A 21,575-nucleotide genomic window follows, 5' to 3' on the forward strand; every position below is an offset into this window, starting at 1 on the left:
TGGCATTGCATTTGAGTTTGGTTGAGGGTCCTTGGTTTAGATTATGATTTATTGGTTGGACCCGATTGCATATGGATTGCTTGGGTTACCGAGCTTGCTTCGGACCCTTTTACGGGCCAATCGCTTCTGGAGCGGGCAGGTGACGCTCAAGGACTCGACTCGAGTTCTTAGTGGACAGAGCACTTCCCCCCTGCCAGTGTGCTACAACCCCTTGGGGTAGGTCTAGGTTGGTTTAGATTGTGGATTTGCACTAAATTTTACTTAATAGATCTAGTTCACGGTGGGTTTCCAAACTGGATCACAAACTGAGTTTGACAGATAGGTTTGAAATCTAAAATTCGATATAGAACTTTAAAACTGAGTTTTGTGGGTCTAAATCTGTGCAATTAAAAGAGAAACCTTGGATGGGATTGGATTAGATCCAGACAACCCAGCCAAACCAGTTAAAAGGGTATGAATTGGCTTGGACGAAATCTTAAACCCGGTCCAAAACTCTAAGAACTGGGCTTGGCGGTCCTAACCAGCTTCAAGAAGAGGCTTGGCCAAACTAGTCCTTGTTGAAATCTGGTTGGCCCATTGAACCAGAACGTTTTACGCTAGATGGTTGTGAAAGAAGGGAACAAAGCTAGACGATCAAGGTTCAGGTGGTTCGGTTATTGAGCCTACGTCCACACGAGAGGGGGTTTGATTTTCTTGTTCAGTCGTTTGGCAAATACCTTTTCATCTTGCCTTTATACATTGTTGACAAAACAAGTCGATAGCAAGCTTACATTAGTTGCCAAAAAATTAAAAGGGACGTTGGTAGGGCTGCACAAGGAGCCGAGTCAACTCGACCTCAACTCAAACTCACTCGCAAAAACTAAGCTTGTGCTCAACTCATTTATAAACGAGTCGAGTTCGAGTTTCAAAACTCGACTCGTTTATACTCGACTCGACTTGCAAACTGGTACTCTATATAATATTTGTTAAAACCGGTTTCACAAATTACACAAGTTAAATCAGCTTACACAAGTTAATGCCTAAACGAGTTAAATGGGCTAAATGAGTCAGGTTCAAGCTTGGTTTCTTGCAGTCGAGTCGAGCTCAAGCTTGCTATAAGGAGCTCAAGTCGAGTTTGAGCCGAGCTTGAGCTCGAGTTTTTGGAGCCGAGTCAAGCTCGACTTGGCCAAGCTCGGGCTTGACTCGGCTCGTGTGCAGGCCTAGCCATTGGCCAAGTGCACTGTTGGTAAAAGTTTTACGAAATCAACCATTACATGAATAATGGCAACCAAATTTCCCACATAATGTGCATTGCAATTCTTGGGGGTCTTTGATGGTTTGGAATTTTAAGTCGAGAATTAAAATTTCATAAGCATGGTTCCTCCACAAACTGGAATGTAATCAAAATTCCAAGTTTTAGCTTTCTAATTCAGGAAACAAAATACTTAGTTTTTTAAATTAATTTCAACTATTTAAAAAATCAGCATTTAGATTCTAAAATTCCATGATTCTCTAGAGGACCTAATCTCCTTTTCTGTTTTCCTCTTTTTTTTTCCCTCTCGAAGGACTGGGCCAAGGAATTGACTGTCTAATAGGGGGCCCAATGGCTTCCCTTTCCAAGAATCGAAAGTTATCTAGCTACCAACATAAGGACTCAAAGAATCACAGGTAAGAGATCTCCTATGGCCACTAGGCCACATGTAGGCCTGAACAACGAGCCAAGCAACTTGAGTGAGGCTCGAGATCAAGCTCGAGTTTGAGCTGGCTCTTCAACTGAATGAGTCAAGCTGGAGCTCATAAACGAATCGAGTTCGAGTTGTATCCAGTCAACCTGAATAAGCTCAATTTGACTCGATTTGATGTATACAATTATGGTCTCATTTTATATTCAGTAGATTAGGAGGTTAAACAAGCCTAATCGAAAATCTTATCATTTAATGGGTATTGTGAAAGAGTCTAAACAAATCAAGCTCGAGCTTCAACTCGGTCTATCAAGCTCAAACTGACACTGTCAAGCTCGACTTGAACTTGAGCCAAGCAACCTAGGAGTCAAGTCAAGCTTGGGCTCCACTGGGCTCGTGTTCAGACCCTTGAAATGGGTCTGGGTTTGTGTGCATTGGATCGGCGTCAGCAAGGCACCTGAAACTAATAATCGATGCGTGCAGAATGCTTCTGATATACATCGTGACATCCAAGAGGGAGAATTCTCTTCTCTATGTTACAGATCTAACTCGACATTGAACCATAATTTAATCAACAAGAAAATCTGTACCATATACAACTAATGGACTTAAACATATTAAAATAAAGTGATATTCAAATGGAAGGATCAAGTCGATGTCTGCTTTTGTATCTAACAGGTTCACTAGCTTATTAGATCTATACAAGTGCAGTTGTTCAGTTATGACCACCCACACATTGTGATGAATTCCTGCACTTAGCAGGGATGTCTTTGCTTCAGTAGAAGGCTGAATTGATTTGCAGTACTTTCTGGTTTGTGTTGGACCTTCTTTTCGCTGTTCCCTTGGCTCTGTTATATTATTTTATGTTTTGATTGTTGTATTTCTTTTTCTCTGATGGAATGCCAGTTTATACACCATACTCATGTCCACATCTTTGTAAAATTAATGACTTCCAGAGTTTCGGCTTTTCTTGCGGCCCCAATAACTTCATATGCATCTCTTTAATTACATTATGTTTTCTCAACCAGAATATCGATTTAAAAAGCATCGATGAGCGAATACCATCCTACAGGTGAACGTGGATGTGTGTATACGTGTGCGCACATCATTCTAGTTAGATTGCAAAGTGTTGAACAAAAAATCCGATACATCGGAAATTTTGTTAAGACCTTCTTTTAAATGCCATTTTTCACAAAAGGACAAAGCAGACCTATTGAAATTAATTATTATTGTTATTATTTTTGAAATCTAACCTTACAGATATGGTCTGTAATATGGTCTCAAATATGATTTGATGAGAAACGCGTATTTAGTTGTTTTCTTACTTAAATAATGTTCATTTTTAATAGTCAATGGACATAGATGGATATGTGTGTGTGTGTATATATATACAGTTCTAAAACTGTAGAAACATTAGGAATTTCGGATGTATTTAAAAGTTATTCAATATTAAGACATGTTATTATAGAGTTTTAGAAGTATAGCAACAAGCAGCTAAGGTACTTTAAATTGAAAATTAAAAGTGACCATTAAGATAAGTAGGTGTATAACTTCTGGTTCGAAGAAAGAATCTAAAATTAATTAAATTTACCTACATAAACAAAATAGCATTTCCTTTTTTCTATTTGATATTTAAGATTTGTTTATCGCAAATAGCCCATCCGTATAGATGGGTCTGTCTCTCTCTCTCTCTCTCTCTCTTTCTCTTGTGTTTACTCATGCCTGTTCCTCAAATTGAGTTCAATGCCAAAAGATGATCATGCTTTAAGACAAAGGTATGAAGTTCGCACGCAAACAAGCAGTTGCGCTTTTGATTTTGGATCACCCCAAGCATCCATGGTAAGACGGATACGAATTTTATTTTTCATCAACTAAACATATGTACTGTAAAATCCCCATGGCTAACAAACGATGACAATGAATGAACAGCTCATATTATGATTTACAATAGACCGCTGTCATGAAGATGGAAATAATAAAAATGGAAAATTTCTGGGGTTAAAAATCAGCAAAATTTTTTGCCGATCGCGCATATCATAGTGCAACATACAAAACGGGATATGCTCTTATACAGGTTTGTGCCTTTCAGTCTGTTCCTGCAATTTAGCTGCATAATGTACATGGTGCGATGGAAAAATGTGCAAGCCATGCTGAGAACTCTCAATTCTCCGAAGGCAAAAAAACTCCAGAGGATATCATATGCTGCACCTGCCACCACCATCAAGAATCCTGGTCTTCCTGCTCCATAATAAACAGTGGCCTCCTGTAGCTCCTTACCAGGTTCACTATTTCACTTCTGTGCTCTCCACTTCAAGCAACTGTGACAGATGGTTTAACTGATTGCCAGCAATTCCTCTGGCGTATTGCGAGTTTATTGCTTTGGTAATCCAAAAAAATTAGCGGCTTGTAACAATGGTGACAGGACCTGAAGATCTCCTGATTTACCATTGCTGCTATAGTATTATTGGAACTCTTGCTCGTTTCCCATTGGTGGGTGCTGCTGCTGAGGCTTCTTCCATCTCTCATTGGCAAAGCGCCTAATATCACCTGGTGCAGAACCCAAAATGCCTGCCGCACTTGGATCACTTAATCTATTAGGGTTGTTAAATGGCTGCCTATATGCTGCATATTGGAAATCTGGCTGAAAGTCATTTCTCCTCCGCCGCTTCCATGCTTCTGATTTGCCCGTCTCCTGATCCCTGTGGAAAGCATTTCCCGTGAATCCCATGGATTTCTGGTACGCTCTGTCGATAAAAGGTGTGCACATGCCAGCATCATCTCTGCCACTAGGACCTGGGGCAGAGCCACCAAAATGTTGAGAAGGAACCATGGCTTCAGATGGTCTCTCTTGCTTTAGTTTTGAATATATCTGAGAAAGACGGTCCCCTGGCAAATTCGAGAATCCAGCAACATAGTTCCAGAGGCGTGTGGACATTCCTGTAGTATCAAGTTAGAAAAGGTGCATTACTGGAAGTTGCTTAACTTAGAGCTGTATTCACGTCCAGATATTTGATGAATAGATGCTGCAAGCATGCAGAACATGGTAAACACTGCCACAAACTAAGACGCAAGTAGCTGGTTGCATCAAAAGGAGCCTGTACAGTCTCAAAGTCGGCAGAGCAATTTTCATTTGTCGGTAAGCAGGAAAGGCAAAATAATGACATCCCAGATACAATTTGCAAAATAAAATTGCACTTGGGAAATTTCTGATACAGTAAACTGCTTTTCTGACAAAAATACAAAGTATATTGACATCAGACTGATAAAAGATGTAACGTCAGCCTTCTAATTGGTGAAAATATTACACATCAGTTACATTGCCAACATATCTGACATGGAGATGCGATACCTAGTTTGAATTGGACCTTCAATACTCATTAGATTCAGATATTTAAAGGAAAAAGGTACACCATTTGCTGGACTACAAAAAGGAAAGCAAATGCCACAATGAGAAATTACTCATGTATTCACTTTTCCAGCCAGCTATTGACCCAGTACCTTGTATTTGATAGATCCCATTTAGTGTGTACAAAGAGTGGTGCTGACAAGTTATTATTAGAGTTTTTAGTACACTTGTTAATTCTCACTAACAGGACCAGAATAATGATTCTTTATATGGAAAACACCATTAATTGGTGAATGCATGTAAGAATGAAACTTGGAAATGCAAAGTACCTGTACAGCATACATGCATTGGAAACTTACATACGGAGCCAAAGGAAATGCACAAACATACCATATGTACGTATAAACGTTAACATTGACAAATTGGTATATTATGTGGTCAAAACACATGCACAAAATAAAATTGGAATGAAACCATATGTATACAAATAAAATATCAGACAATCAACATGATGCACAAATTAAATGCATAATTGTATGAAAATTTTGATGAAAAAGAATACTGACTGCATTGTTAGCAGAAGTTTAGTGGCATAGCTTTGAGCCGGTCAACAGTCTAACAGGGCTAAAAGAAAAGGAAAAGCAAATAAACTCCACAATAAAAAGGTGCAGCACAAAACACAAGTCTTACTGGTATAATTTTTATGTGATTTTGCATGCTCCTGCACAATGAGGTCAATTTTATGGCCAAGAACTTGTAAATACTTCCTAACTTTGGAGAGCACCTGCCAAGAGAACCCAACACAATAAAAGATCAATCACCAGCTACACTTAGCAGGATTGGTAATGACACAGAAAAATGGCAAGAATTAACCTCTGCTTTCGGAAGATTCTCACTGGTAGTCTGCAACTTTTGTAAGCGTCTGAGTGTACGCAATTCATCCGACATGACATCAGCACACCATTCTCTCCACTTTTCTTCTTTTGTTTCTTGATCAATCTTTTCCTTGTACCGGCGATACCTTTCCAGGTCCTCAGATTCAGAAATTTCTCCTTCCTCTTTCACCCTAGGTTCAGCTTTATTATCTTTGTGAGTCTTGGTCTTAACAGCACCAGACTTTCCCTTTACCCCAAGGAAGCTTACATTAAGAAGGCTTGCCTTCTCTCCTTTTGAAGACTTGCTGGTCAAATCCATCTTTAAGTTCTTGCCACTAACGATTTCAAATTCCTGAAGCCCGGGATTAACCCAACAGAAAAAAAAAAAAACTTTTACAACTAATACTGTGAGAGTATGAACGTCAACAACAATGAATGAGCTGAGGAGTCAACCCTTTGTCTATGCATGATCTAGCTAACAGGCAGTTTAGAGTTCAATTGAATGTAATATCTCCTCAACTTATTAGAATCTGCAATGCAATGGAAATAAAAATGCTGTTGTGGAGAATATGTGAAATCTTGAAGTTGAAACTCATGCTCAATTAATCATTCCGAAAGTCAACATAAGAATTTTTTCTTTCCTTTTACTGATGTATAGATCACAGATTGTATAAGTTTAAACCTTCGTAAATCTAATCCAACTATCAAAATTATATTCTTATGCCATCTCCAAGTTTCTGAACATGAGCATCTACAGTTAGCTTTGCAAAAATGTATTCCAAAAGTATAACTTCATACTTCAATTACCACGAAGCTGATGGCCACAACGTGTATGCAAGTGTATATCAAACACTGAACATATATCATCTACTTTTACCTGGCCCTGGAGTCCTGCATTTCAGCATTCTGAAGTTATTTTCATAAATTCAACCATATGAACAGATTCTACATATCCAGATATATGGAACTTCAGATTTTATAGAGGTTGCAGAATTAACTGCCCCAGCTCTGTTGGTTCATATAATACAATCTAGATATCGAAGAGATATATATATACATATATATATATATATACCGACATTCTGAATTGTCTAATGTGGTCAGGTTGATAATAGAAAAGCTGAAGAATACTGGATGGCATACTAGCAACAATCCCATCTAACTAGTGTGTATGTATGTGTGTGTGTCCTAGTGTACTCAAAGATTACGCCATGGGCTCATGGCAATTGAAATATGGCCACCAAATATGACAGCTGAACTTCCAAAAATTGCTGCATCCAAAAATGTATATCCCCACGTCATGGTTTATTAGTTAATAATTTAGAGGAAAAAACCTACCGTTTTTTATCAAAAGCATGATCTTTTTGGGGGTAAAATATTTAGGTATACCTTGCCCATTGATCTGTGGACCTATATAAAGCCTTTCTATGCATGGAAATTGAGCACACAAAATGCTGCTTCTTACAAAACAAACACCATGTAATCACATCCTTATGTTTGGTTTAATATACATAAACAAGCATGCCATAAATGCCAAGCAGTAGCTTGCAGTCTAGGCAGTTAAATGAGTTAAAAATACTTTTCAATGTTATAAAGCATGCAAAACCTTACAATTTCTGAAATGCCAACTGCTAAAACTCTAATTCTAACTTCCAAAATTAAAATCCTAAAACAAACACTGAAATTACTAATCTACTTAAGAAAATAAGACACATAAATCCTCAATACAATCACAGTTCATGTTAACATAGCTACCAATAAAACTACCTTCCATTGTAATTCCAGTAAACAAGAAAAATATTGAAAAGATAAACCATATATACGCAAAACCAAACTTTGAAACCCAAAGTAACATACAAATCTTCAAAATATAATAATATATGAAATGTAATTGTAACTATAACAATAAGCATGCATGCATACACAAATTCTTTTAATGCAAGATCACATGCAAACATAATAAAGAGAACAAGAAAAACTGCACAAAATTACAAAAAAAAAGGAAAGTGTCTCAAAAGAAGGGGAAAAAATATTAAGGGAAAAAATGTTTAGGTTGTCAAAGAAAAAAGTCTTGAGCATATGGGCGAGACCAAGAATCTTAGGCAATGTTCTAGGTGTTTCCAAGTTGCAGGTTCTGGAGGTCTAGGTCTAAGCCTAGCTATATATATATATATATATATATAAAGAGAGAGAGAGAGAGACAGAGAGAGAGAGAGAGGGAGACTAAATCCTCACCTCAAGGAACTTAAACATCCCATTCTAGCTCTATTCTCTTCTCTCATTAAATGTGATTTGGCAGGAAAAATGAAACAATAAAAAGGGAGTGTCCTCCATCTCGTCTCCCAAACATACATTAACGAGATGGGATGGAGGGAGGTAGCATTCCCTTTCTGTCAGATAGAGAAAAAGAGAGGAAGAAAGGGAGCCAATCTTTCTCTCTCTGAGGCAACCATATCCCACCGTGTGCATATCCTTACTGAGTAAGATTATTATTATTTTTTAGCAAGAACATTCATGTATCCACACAGTTGGATTTGTAACACATGACTTACATTGGTAACAAGGGCCAAACAATGAATCTGAAATGTAAAATCTAAGACCAATACACACAAAGGTATTCAGACAACTAGATCATGACAATTGAAATAATGTTAACTATTTATGACATCTATATTTGATCTTTTGCAGAAGTAAACATAAGAATGTACATAGTCAAAAGTGTGTCTAGGCAGGCTAGGCAGCTACATCTTCGACTGTGCTGTAATGCCTAGGTGCCCAATTTAAAAAAAGGTGGTCATAAGAAAAGGTTTTTTATTCTTCTACTTCTTCTTTTATTGTTATTACTTCATCTTTTCCCCTTCTTCATCTGTTTCTTCTCATTCTTCCTTTTCCTTCTCAAGCTTCGAAATGTCTAGTGAAATGCTTACATGATTCAAAAGAGAAAACTTGAGCACCAAGAAAGTCTTGGAAAAATATTGAAAACAAACGAGAACAATCTCCTTTCTCCTTACTATATTATCGGGCCAGTAGTCTGACATTTTCATTGTACTGCAGCAACCTCATTCATTGAATCACAATTGAATATTGAGGCATCCCAAAATATTGGGTTAGTTTCACATATTTTGTCTTGCTAGCAAAATTATCTGCAGGATATTGTGCTTAAAAACAAATATCATATGAGTCTGAAGAACTTCAAGTGTAGCACCACTATACTAAAAACTATACTTCTGAACAAAGAGAACATGATGCATGTCATTCACAGGACATAATGATGAAATACCTTCCGTAGGAGTGCAGAGGCACGTGCATCCAAGCTGGGTGGACGAGGAAGTAATGTTGCAGAAGCAGTAAGTCCTGCTGGAGCTATCTTACTTGTTAGACCAAGCCTTGAATCAAGTCTTATCTTTTCCCAGTTACCATATCCATGAATATGTATTCCCAAAAGCAGCCTAGCATCATCAACTACACATAGGACAACACACCACAGCAGGAACAGGGCATTAGTGACGCCATAGCAATACTTTGTGGATATAAATCAACAGCATATTCTTTTCACATTCCCAAGAATATAAAAAATTTGGAAATTTGCAAAGGTAACAAGTTGTAGTCGTTCTAGCAGGAGTAGAGAATTTTTCATGAGAAAAATGAAAAGAAACATTTTTTACCTTGATTCCAGCCACAAGATTTTGACCATGCTGGGTCTCGAGGATGTGTTTTCAGACGGAATTGTGCAAATGGATCTTGATACCTCTTTATACGCTTTGCAAGTAACTGAAGTTCTTGCACACGATCAAGCAACTCTTGAGCTTTCACAGGAACACCAAAAAAATCCAATAGCATCCCCTGGAGATGAGTCATCAAAGTGGTAGGTCTGTTAAGCTGATGATATGCATAATATTATATGGCAAAGAATTGAGCAAAAGCACAAACCAGAAAAAAAAATACATTACAAAGGGAAAATAGATAGATAACACAAGCATTCCTGTGTTTGAAGATGTGCATGTCCACATGTATCATGCATGCTGAATGGACCTAAACATGCTCATGGATGCAGGCAGGTGATTTACCTAAAAGTGTATAATCAGTTATATTGATGACAAACCTTGATTTCATTCTTTCCTCTTGATACTTCTTTACAACCATCCATCAACAACTCAAAAAGTCCTATCTGAGCATCAGGTGAAGCAGATTCAATACCTCCACCAACTTCAGCCACTATAGAATCGATACGACTTGCATCTCCAAACTTTTTGACCTACACACAGTAAGAAAATCATAAGCAGATAAGAAATGCATTTTACAGTTGATGACAGGCCCGCATAGCAGCAGACATTGCTCAGGTTTTCTTTTACAGTTTTAAGCCTGCAGCTAATATGTCCTTGGAAGAGCCAAAGTGTACCAAACTTAAGTCGACAAAGACCACAACTGGATTACTGGAGATAATCAAAATAAACGTAGTTAAAGGCCATGATGGCAAGACAATCTCAGAAACAAAAGCAGCATAGAACTGAGACTTTGTCCTCTATAAAGTTACGCGATTTGAGTTCAGTATCTGCAAAGAGAGACTTTATGGATTGAACAAGGAAACTTAACCTTGCCTTGAGTTCAAATGGACTAGGCTTCATTCTCTATGCTCATTTATGACATTCACTGGAGACAAGTATCATCAGAAAAACTACTGTTTTTCATAACTGAGAGTAACAGAGCTTAGCTTAACTAGAAATCTCCAAGTCAAAATTGGCAGATTAGTGTGCATTGGAAGACATTCCAACCAAAATGAAAAATTTTAAACATGACTTCAAATTTTAAGTTCAAAGAATATTACCGCACGGACGAAAGCATTAGCATCCTTCTTGGAGATATTGCCACCAAACCAGTCCCTAACATGAGCAGCTGCCCCCTCAATTGCTGGAAACTGAGTTGAAGCATCTGAAGCCCTGGTATTCCGTCTTGGCAATTTTTCATTTAAATCAGAGCCACGTTTTTTCCTTTTAACAGTCCTCTCAGCCTGCTCGGCTTCAACATAGCTTTTATTACTTCTCGCAGCACGGGGAGCCAATGCGTCCTTCAGTGTGAGATGCCAAGATATTTCCAACGAAAGACAGATTAAGCACCAGCTATTTGCCTTTGAAGGTAAAAAAACATAGAATTGCACAAAGATGAAACATACACCATTGAGTCCTTTGAGTGAAGAAAACCTACTTCAGCTTGAGTCACTGCCTCTGGCTGGATCAATCGACTCCAAAATGTCACATCATCTTCAGCATTACAGAAATTGGCAACCTGATCAAGGATACAGCCATCACATAGGATACACAACAGAACTGATATTGCAGATGCAGACAATGATTATTAAATTAAAAAAATGGGAATTACATTCTTAAAGATGTCACTGCAAGCCTTCAAGGTAATTTTAGCATAACTTCCTTGCTTCCAGGAAAGTGTATCCTATCACATCCATCCTATTTAGGAAAGAAAAGGAGTTTGATGCATTTATGTACCATTCTTTATCTTAAGCCTCCTTTTCCTATTAAGGACAAGGTCCAAAATAACCTTTTATAAAAAATAATTTATGCATTTATAATTTATCACTTCATTGTTAAAAACCAAAAGACAAAATACATTCAGATGCTGCACCACAAAATACATTGAGGGAGAAAGAGGGTAAAAAAGCTAGTGCTTATCTTGCCTTAAAAGCATTTAGCAATTCAGCGCCTTCCTGCCCTTCACTTTCTTTAGACTCCACTTTCTCTGCCCTTTCCAGGATCTCATCAATATCCATATTCTCAAGATTCCTTTTGTTCTCCTCATCATTTCTGTCTTCCTTGAATAGTTCCTCAGCACCAAACCTCAGAATTGCTGACAGCTCATTCTGTAAGAAGTAAACAGAGTTCATGCACTGAGAAACCAACTAAAAGGCCAACGGTGGAAAAGGAGAATAAAAGAGGAGAAAAGAAAAGAGGATATTACATGACAATTGTAAATATAACCCCTCATCAAGCTTAATAATTGACTAACGAATGCATGCAAACATAAAGCAAAAGAAATTTCTGTTGCAATCACCTTGTCAAACATTGAACTGCCCTTCTTTGCTTCTTTCTTTTCAAGTCTGCCTTCCGTATTGAGTTTTTGAATAACCAGGTGATCAAGAACCTAAAAGATGTGGAAAAAAATAATCACAAAATGGGGGAGAAGAGAAGAATCCTTCTCCTAAGATTGAAAGATGCAACAGAAAGAAACAGATTGTGTACCATCTTCTTCTTAGCACGTTCCAGGATATCTTCTTCAACACTTTTGCTTGTGACGAACCGGTATATGTTAACAACTTCTTGCTGGCCAATCCTATGAGCCCTACTCATTGCCTGTGACGTGAACTTACTAAGGGATAACAGACTAAACAGTTCAAGAATATGAAATTATAACTCTAACTGAAAATGAAGTATCCACCTGTAAATCATTTTGTGGGTTCCAATCTGAATCAAAGATTATAACAGTATCTGCTGTGGCAAGATTGATTCCTAATCCACCAGCACGTGTTGATAGAAGAAAACAAAAATCCTCACTCCCAGGTGCATTAAAATGATCCATGGCCTGGTGGCGAAGGTCAGCCCTTGTACTACCATCAAGCCTTTGAAACTGGAACCCTCTCAATGACAAATATTCCGCAAGTATATCCAACATTCTAACCATCTATATAATGCATTAGAAAAAGGTTATGGTAGGAATAAATATCGAATTTAAAATCCAAACAGAATATAGGACAACATATGATCAATTTAAAATCAAGCATCTTAGAACACATTAAAACAGGTTATAATAGAATACAATTCCAAAACACATGTTATCTGATAACTTCATAAAAGGAACAGCATAAAGTAACCATAAGATTCACATCAACAACAGCCCCACTTAATGATCACTATGGGCACCTACAATACTAAAACCTTGCAAAAAATTGATGGTAAATCAAATTCTTCTGCAAAACTTACTTAAACAAAGGCATAATTCTATGAGGAAAGCAATATTAACACATTAATTTGTTTGGATTAAATCAAAAACATGTTAAACTAAACGAGAGAGAGAGAGGCTATGTAACACAGGTACTGCTCTTAAGGAGCAGTGCCCGTACCGTACTAGTACTATACGTACTCATGTGCATCGTGGGTACCGCGTTGACTGTACGTATCCATCAATTTTCAGATTTGGTCAAAGTTGACTGAGTCTAAAATTGTCCATAGGTTAGGGTTTACGTTTTTTAAAAGTTTAAAGAAAACGCAGCAGAGCCCTCAATGGACTTTGCGTTTCACCCACAATGACCAAGAGCGCTCTGGCAAACAGTAAGGGCAACTCTGGCGACCTCCATTCATTTTGCGCCATGTGATTGACCATGCCGGCGAACGGCAGCTTCTCCAACGAAGGGCGATGCCTTTGCTGTGGTATTCAGACATCATCTGCTTCTCCATAGCCTGATTTGGGCATTTTTTTTCTCTGTCCATCGTTTAAGCTTCTTCTATCTCCAGCGGCAGATATTTTCATCCTCTGTCAACTTCTTTATCTCTGCCACTTTCCCTTTCTTCAATTTGATCTGCTTTGTTTGTGGTTCACACGCTGAAAATAAACAGGCAGTCGCCTGATTTGTGTGTTTTTCTTGTCTGCTGGAGATAACCTGATTTGTGTGTTTTCTAGTCCGCTGGAGATAATCTCTCAGAGAAGCTATTGTGTTTCTCCTTCTTGCAATTTATTTAGTAGGACATGCATATTAAATCAGCAATTTTTACAACTACTGTGTTTTTCAGGCCATCAAAAAAAAAAATCGATGGCATTTATAACACCAAGCAATTGATGAAAAAGAAACAAGTTTTTTTTTTTTTTTTTTTGTAAATGAACTTGAAAGAAAGCATATTTGTGAATAAATTCTGAATCTGTGGAACGGCGTTTGAACCCAATAATCTAATGTCCAGACAAGTCATAACTGTTACTAAAAGGAACTCTGTCTTTTCAAGTAAGGAAATTGCTATTGTTCAGTTTTTACAATACCGCTGAGGCACAAAACTTGAAGCCAGCATGGATGGAGAAATATTGAAGTTCATAACTCAAGTATTTCAAATGGATCAGAATTCATACAAAAAGCCTGAGAAAAGATCACAATAAAACAGAACCGACAGGAACGAGAAAAAAAGCAGAAATAGGGCTTAAAAACCCTGAAACAAGACAGCATAACGGCACCAAACAATTACTCCAAACATGATGAGGAAAAAGAACACAGAACTGATCAATACTCAAAAAAGGAATCTGAGTGCCTCATTTAATAACTTGCAAGGAAGCCATGAATGATGAATAGGACCACCAAGCAAATAAAATCTGGACAGATTGATTTCAATTTCAAGACAACACGGAGGACCATGACATGTAAAAAAGAAAAAAATAAGGAGAGACGACAGGACAAAAGCAGTAAGAACCAAAGGGAAGAGCAAACAGGATAAATAATGAATGAACACGTACTTTGGAAACCCAAAGACAAAATTTATAAACACTACATAAGGAAAGAAAACCACAAAAAACACCAGCAAGACAGATTAATAGAAAGATAGTTATCACAATGCCCCAGCAAGGCCCTCTGTTTGATACCATGTAAAAGGGAAAGGTCAGCAGACTTGAATCAGATTTTTGTAGAGAATAGGGAACCCAATCTGCATGTCTTGCTGATCAGGGTCCAGGAAGTGCAGCAGAAACAACAGCAGCCTCCATAATGGGACAGGTCCACTTATTTATAAGATAAATGGAAACACTTCTCTTATTTATACGATATATTAGTACAATGGCCTAAATGAAAGTGTTTGGATAATGACTCTACAATGGATCCAACGAGATAATAAATATGTCTTAACAAAGGTGTACTATGAGTACTTTGGTTCATCATCCCTAACCTAGCAACCCTGGAGCCTCTAGTAACATAACAACAAGCTCACCCAGTTGATGTGTTAAAGATACTGCCTGCAACACTACAATCTTCTTATTGCAGTTAGGGTTTAGGTGGAATTTTACTAAGTAATGCCGATGAACCCTAGGTATCAAGCTTAATATTTTCTTATTGCAGTTAGGGTTTAGGTTGATAAAATTGATGATAAATAATCTGGTTTAAGTTTCAAGCTCAATCCATCATGAAATTAATGTCAAAAAAGAGAAATACCAAAAACAGAAAAAAGAGGCAAAAGGGAAAAACACATTAAATTGATTTTGCTTTAAAAGAACATGTTTTACTAATTTTTTTTCCTTTTCTAACTTTAATATTATTTAAAAAAAAAAAAAAAAACACGAAATCGTGACAATGGCCGTAAGACTACCCTGTTAAGGAAGATGGATAAAATAAATAGCATTTTCAACAGCCTAATAAGCATTTGAAGCTTTTTACATTTAAGTGACGCTTTCTTAGTCCTAGTCTATAACCAAATCCTAGGACACGAGGATGGGAAGATGCCATCAGTGATGCAAACAAAAATCAGGCCTCAGATATAATAGAAAATCAATTCAAGGAATTAGTATATGATCAGCCAGTCTCAACTCTCATCCTTTCCTAAAGATAAATTAGGGAATAACACTGATTGTAAGTTTTTAACAGTCAATGATATGTCTTCCTGACATCAAACACAAAAAGATGGCATATTCCCTCGTTATATTGAATTGATTTTCAATGTTCTGTATTTTACTGCAACTGGAAAACGGCAAAGAGCTTTTATGATTATAAATATTTATTACTTTATCCAATCATCAGTTTAAGTGCCTGAAACAAAGAAATAAGAGCATAAGAACAGATTCACAAGGCCTAGTCAAACCAGGTGATAGTTCAGGTCTAATAAGGGCCCAAATGGCTCATACCATTTCCTGGTGCAGTCATTCATTTCAAAACACAAGGTCATATGCTTCCATCCCAGTACAGCTTGCTTGCAGGGAGGAAATAAGGAAAGATGAGAATGCTGAAAACATTGAAATAGGCATATAACACTTAAGCAAGTAGGTCTCAAGATTTTGTTGACAGGTAGTTGTCTGTAAGCCAAATGTGAACCAGACAATAAACATCTGATCATAGATATAGGACATGTAGGACTACAGAAGAATATACTTCACAGATGAGCATAGAAACCTTGTTCATGACTAACCTGCGAAAAAATCAAAACGCGATGTTTCGTCTCACGTAACCTAATCAGAAGTTTGTCGAGTATAACAAGCTTCCCGCTACTCATAATGATCCTTTGAACTTTACAACTGTCATTGAGGTTTCCATCCCCACCGTAGCCATGATCTGCACTTTCAAACAGAAATGGGTGGTTGCAGCACTTCTTCAACTCCACAACAATATTAAGCAAAGAAACCTGAAAATTAAGAAAAACAACAAAAAATTTGTCTGGCCCTTACCAAGTAGGAGGAACAATATAATTTCAATAACAAATGACCAAAATCTGAACTTTGAATACCAAGCAGCTAAGCAAGAAATAACTAACCTGATTACCACGCACTCCTTTGTTTAAATCATGAAAGTTCCTCTCTAAAATCCACTTGTAGTATCTGGCCAAGCAAAACATGTCAAAACTAGAACAAACCTATTTTAACCTAGTTTTGAGCAGACATAGGCCCTTACTGCTTCTGAAGAGGAGTCATTTCAACTCGAAGTATCCGCTCAATCTTTGGAGGCAGTGACTTCTCAACATCTTTGATAACTCTTCGAAGAAGGTGAGGCCGCAACTCTTTATGAAGACTGGCGAGCTGCAAAGAACCAGGGAAATGGTCAAACTACTAACCATATTGAACAAAGAGAGCTTTTAAAGAGAAGCCCAAGTTCAGCTAGACGTGCATGTGAGGATTATGGCTTAGAAACCTTGTACCTCAATCTCATCAAACGAGCTCAGATTTTTGTATCTTTCAACAAACATTTCCTTGTTCTTAAACTTCTCAGGCTCCAGAAAATGTAGTAGTGCCCTACATAGCACAAGCATTGAATAGACAGATTGATCAACTTGTGGATAAAATAACACAATCATAAAATTGATAAGCAACAGTTTCTCCAAGGGATAAAAGCAACAAATCCAGAACGTTCTTCAATCACAATGATACTACTAATCATACTGCAACACCATAACTGCAAACTGCTGTGATATAAGAAAATAAAATTCCCAAAAAATACCAGTTAAGAGAACGGAGGCATTCCCTATGAAAAGATGCAGACTATCCATTTACAAATCCATACAAAAAGTACCTAAATGAGTGGATCAGAAAAACAGCTCACCATACAAAATTATCATGGCAAGGTAATATAGAGGACATCAGTTCAAGATCAGTGAAGCTTAAACCTAATTCATGAACCGAAGAAGCGATTTTCAGTGGCAGAGACATCTAGAAGCCTTTTTTTCATGTTATAAGTAATTAACAAAATGAAAATTAAGTTACAACTCTGTGAAGAAAGTGCAAATTGAATCTGCCAATATGCATTAGAAAAGGGCATGGGATGAGCATCTCCCACCAGAGGTATATGCAAGTACATCATATTCAAACACATTATCACTTCCACTTTTACAAGTAAGAAGTTCAGAAATTACTAGACAACCAAGTAAACCATTGCAGTTTGTGAATGCAAAAACCAAAAAGCTGGGCATTAGATATCTATATTTGTGAAAGCCCATTCAGAATATTATTTAAGCAGATTTTGACAAAAAAGAATCAAAATATCTGCAATATTAGCATGGCAGGGTACGGTCTATTGGATGGAAGAAACCAAACTCTATCCTTGTCCTCATTTTGTTATAGCCTATATGTTGAAATCAACCACCAAGGTGAGATGACTAGATGGGCCTATGGGGGGTTCTCATTAATCGAGTTGAACAGACGGGAAGAAATATAGAGTCAAATTAAGGATTTGAAAGCTTAAGCTCTACACATTCTAAGAAAACTGACAGTTCTGCACATGCAAAATGTTCAGCTGCCATTTTTATAAGCATTCCAAACACTTCAAGAGAATCACAAAAGCTCAGCCACTTTCCCAAAATAAGCAACTATATCTTTCTTGACTGTAGTTGCTATTTACTGGAGGACACATTTGTAGACTTAGCACTTGGATTCAGATGCCCAACACTTTGGTGGAGAGACGAACCAAGTTGATTCAGTAAATAAAAATGAGGACCACACCTGATTTATTTTTTTTTATTGACAATGAATAAGATCTAAATCCAGGCATAAAACCAGTAACAACAATAGCAACTAAGCTATATAACTATCCATAGATGCAATCTTCAACATTTACAGTTAACAACATCTAATTACTCACGAACAAGTATCCTTCTATAAACACCATGATCTAAAATCATAAGATACACAAGAAAGTATAAAAGAATAGCTGACTTTTATTTTAAAGTTTAAACTTGTTCAAAACTCATAGAGGATTATCAAAAATTACAACTACCCCCTTGCTTCTCTAGTTTCAAAATCAAGTAAAACGCATATTAGATTCATCTAAATTGTGCAAATTCAGAAAAGATACACAAGCACGTTTGCTCTTATGGAAGATAAAGAATTGGTATGAAGTTCTTATAATTTGATTGGGTAGTATGAACTGCAAGTGGCTCAGTCTATCTGGATGCTACATGTGCCTCAACTACTCGTAGCGCACCTGCTGGTTCACTAAAGATAAATTCATCTATTTCAATAAAAGCAGAAAATCCTGCAGATATATCATATATCACTATCCTTCACTCACATCACTTAGAATGTTAAATAACTCCATGTTCTGGCTAAAATACAAATATCTACTGCTAAAACTTATGAATTAATGGATTTTGTAATGTGTTACTTATGACAGAATAAAAAATTATTTATTCCACATCTGAATCCAAAAATGATTCTACAATTACCCAATCTCACACCTAAGTCACATGGGTGCGCCAAATATGGTGCGCACCCGCATCGACTCGAGTCCGGGTGTGGGTGCGACCTGACACGGCACCCGACTCGGTCAAACCGAATCGGGTGCTACTGACCACATCCGTTCTTTTTTTCTCTTGTTTTTTTTTTTCATTTTTTTCTTTCTCCTATCTTTCCCTCTTCTCTCTCTCCTCCCCTATTTTATTCAATAAAATTTTGAATTTTGTATGAGATTAAGGTAACCTTGATAAAAAACAAGTTTAAAAATATAGACAAATAAATTACTTATATAACATATATATATATATATATGCTCTTGTCGCACTCGCACCCAATTTTTTTTGGAACTTGCTGCATCCCGCACCGACACCTGCACCCCGCACGGCCGCACCCATGTGACATAGTTTGACACCCATACACAAACTTTGTGTATGGGTGTCAATGCGTATTAATCCAAAAAAACGTGTTAAATATGCAAAAAAAAACAGCCGAACTAAATAGCAATTAGACGCGTTTTTTTAAGAAAACGTCAGAAAATAAAAACGCAACAAAAAACGTATTATACACGTTTTTTTTCATGTTTTTTAAACTACACAAACTTTTATTCTTCAAGTGTGAGGTCTGTTTTTTAAACAATGCAGCGCATGTAATATTGAAGAAAAGTTGGTTCTTTTTAAACTTGACCTTTCCTTTTAATGGCAAAAAAGTACTTTTAGGTAGAAAAGAGGGACATTAGGTTAGAATAAAAAATCGTTCGGGTGAAAAGGGGTTAGGTTAGTACACAATGAAGCTCGGGTGAAAAGGGGTTAGGTTAATACACAATGAAGCTCTGAGTTTGAACTTTGAAGTTGAGAGGGGAGTTGCCGGATGGACGAAAGCTGAGAGGGGTTGATGGACGGTGCGAGCATCAATGGGAGTCACAGGACTGAAGGTAAGTTGTTGTCGGACGTAAGCTAGGTTGAACTGTTGAAGGCTCGAAGGCTACAAGCAGCCACAGCCATGGGGCTATAAACTTTTGTTAGTTATGTATTTTTCAGACTGTTAGTTTTCATTTTCTAATTTTAATTTGTTGCTTTCTATAGTCATTTTTCAATGCTTTTTTAATTTCTCATTTACTTTTTATATAATTTTGAGGATTTTTTTTAAATGTTTTAAAATTTGCCAAAATTTTTCCTAGATTTACAACTTTGCTGTATTATGCCCAAAAAGATTTTTGCCGTATAATACCCATACACAGTATATGTGACAATGACACAAACAATGGTATCTATAACCAATAAAGGCTTAGTCTTACTCTAGTAAGATTAAGTTTCATGCCAGCAACATGGATAGAAGTGACATAGAAAAAGAAAAAAACATGAATTGTTTAATGCAACCAGCACATAGGAAAATAAAACAAGATCATTAAGGTATTCATACCATAACTCCTCCACACTGTTCTGCAATGGTGTACCTGTGATAAGCAGCTTATTCTTGGTGCTCAATTCCTGTAGAAACACAAATACCAAGAGTCACATTCCAAGTAAAACAAAAGTTTTCCAGGAATGCATTGAATCACCTCTAAGCTGGCTTATGTTGTTAAAGGCTTGCCTAGCATTGCGCCTAGACTCACAGGCTTAACTGATTGCCCAAGCTAGCTAGTTTTAGGCAACCTGCCATTTGAAAACACCTGAATCCTTAGGCTTGCTTTTAGACACACAATAGCCTACCTTAACAATGTTTTTTTCTTCTTCTTTTTTATACAGATTTTTTTTCTTATGTTTTTGTGCAGTCTGCCACATGTGATTTTGCATTAAAAGTATATGTTTATTGTGCGCTTGTACTAATAGTTACAGTAAACAAGTCATATATTCTTACATTTGAATATTTTATATCATTTTAAGCTTTAAACCATTGCCACAGAAAACACATATTATTTGAAAAAAACGCATATAATATGCTAGAAATAAGTCAGCTGTATAAAACGGCAATTAGACACGTCTTTTTTAAAAAATGCCAGAAAATAAAAAACGTGAAAAAAACGCGTATTATATGTGTTTTTTCGTATTTTTTATCAATTTACTTTTTATAATTTCAGGATTTATTAAATGTTTTAAATTTTTTTTAAAATTGCCGACATTTTTCCGAGATATACAACTTTGCCGTATTATACTCGAGAAATTTTTTACTGTATAATACCCGTACACGATATATATGACAATGTTTTAAACTCACATATATATGCATTATTTCTTAATATTTTTCTTGTTTATTAGATTTTGCAGCAAGCAATGTTAATATGAATTATGACTATATTGAAGATTTGCATCGTTTCTTTTTTTAATTAGGTTAGCCTTTTTTTAAAAAAAATTTAGTTTCAGAAATTAGAATTAGAGATTAAGGATTCAGCATTTAAGAATTGAAAAGCGTTGATGTTTACTTGTTAGATTGAGTTGTTCACTTCATTATCAATGTTCTTTCAAAATTCAAACTTTTAATTACGTTTATACCATGTTATGAAATGTATAATGTGTTAATCATGCATTTTAATTGTCCTATGTTATAAGTTAATAGTTGTACATGTCCATTGAGAAATGCTTTAGTTTCGTTATTAATTTCAACAATTAATATCTTTCAGTTTCCCTTTAGGGGGTGGACTGCTTTATGCGCCTAGTACAGCCCAGCAACCTAGGTTCTGCTTAACACTTTTAACAACATAGTCTATATACGTGTGTGTGACTTAATGTGACTGTAAATATTTATTTGAATTATTTTGTATTATTCTCACAATTGTTATGTGACTGT

The 21,575-nt window shown here is 36.6% G+C and overlaps 1 protein-coding gene across 2 annotated transcripts in view; it reads right to left on the reverse strand.

Annotated features, from left to right (window-relative positions):
• Nucleotides 1-3,494: 3,494 nt before the first annotated feature.
• The window catches only part of LOC116249123 (protein CHROMATIN REMODELING 5), a 32,248-nt gene continuing 14,167 nt past the window's right edge, over nt 3,495-21,575 (reverse strand). For both annotated transcript variants that reach the window (XM_031622272.2, XM_031622271.2), the window contains exons 15-31: nt 20,211-20,278; nt 16,763-16,856; nt 16,519-16,643; nt 16,382-16,445; nt 16,040-16,252; nt 12,330-12,572; nt 12,134-12,244; nt 11,946-12,035; nt 11,572-11,754; nt 11,085-11,165; nt 10,708-10,947; nt 9,985-10,137; nt 9,548-9,725; nt 9,163-9,344; nt 5,881-6,234; nt 5,698-5,791; nt 3,495-4,598 (exon numbers count right to left, since the gene is read on the reverse strand). In XM_031622272.2, the coding sequence (XP_031478132.1) occupies nt 4,123-4,598; nt 5,698-5,791; nt 5,881-6,234; nt 9,163-9,344; nt 9,548-9,725; nt 9,985-10,137; nt 10,708-10,947; nt 11,085-11,165; nt 11,572-11,754; nt 11,946-12,035; nt 12,134-12,244; nt 12,330-12,572; nt 16,040-16,252; nt 16,382-16,445; nt 16,519-16,643; nt 16,763-16,856; nt 20,211-20,278 (2,949 nt within the window). In that variant the 3' untranslated portion in view covers nt 3,495-4,122. The remainder of the gene's footprint in view (nt 4,599-5,697; nt 5,792-5,880; nt 6,235-9,162; nt 9,345-9,547; nt 9,726-9,984; nt 10,138-10,707; nt 10,948-11,084; nt 11,166-11,571; nt 11,755-11,945; nt 12,036-12,133; nt 12,245-12,329; nt 12,573-16,039; nt 16,253-16,381; nt 16,446-16,518; nt 16,644-16,762; nt 16,857-20,210; nt 20,279-21,575) is intronic.

The sequence above is a fragment of the Nymphaea colorata genome, chromosome 2, assembly GCF_008831285.2.
Source record: "Nymphaea colorata isolate Beijing-Zhang1983 chromosome 2, ASM883128v2, whole genome shotgun sequence".
NCBI lineage: Eukaryota > Viridiplantae > Streptophyta > Magnoliopsida > Nymphaeales > Nymphaeaceae > Nymphaea > Nymphaea colorata.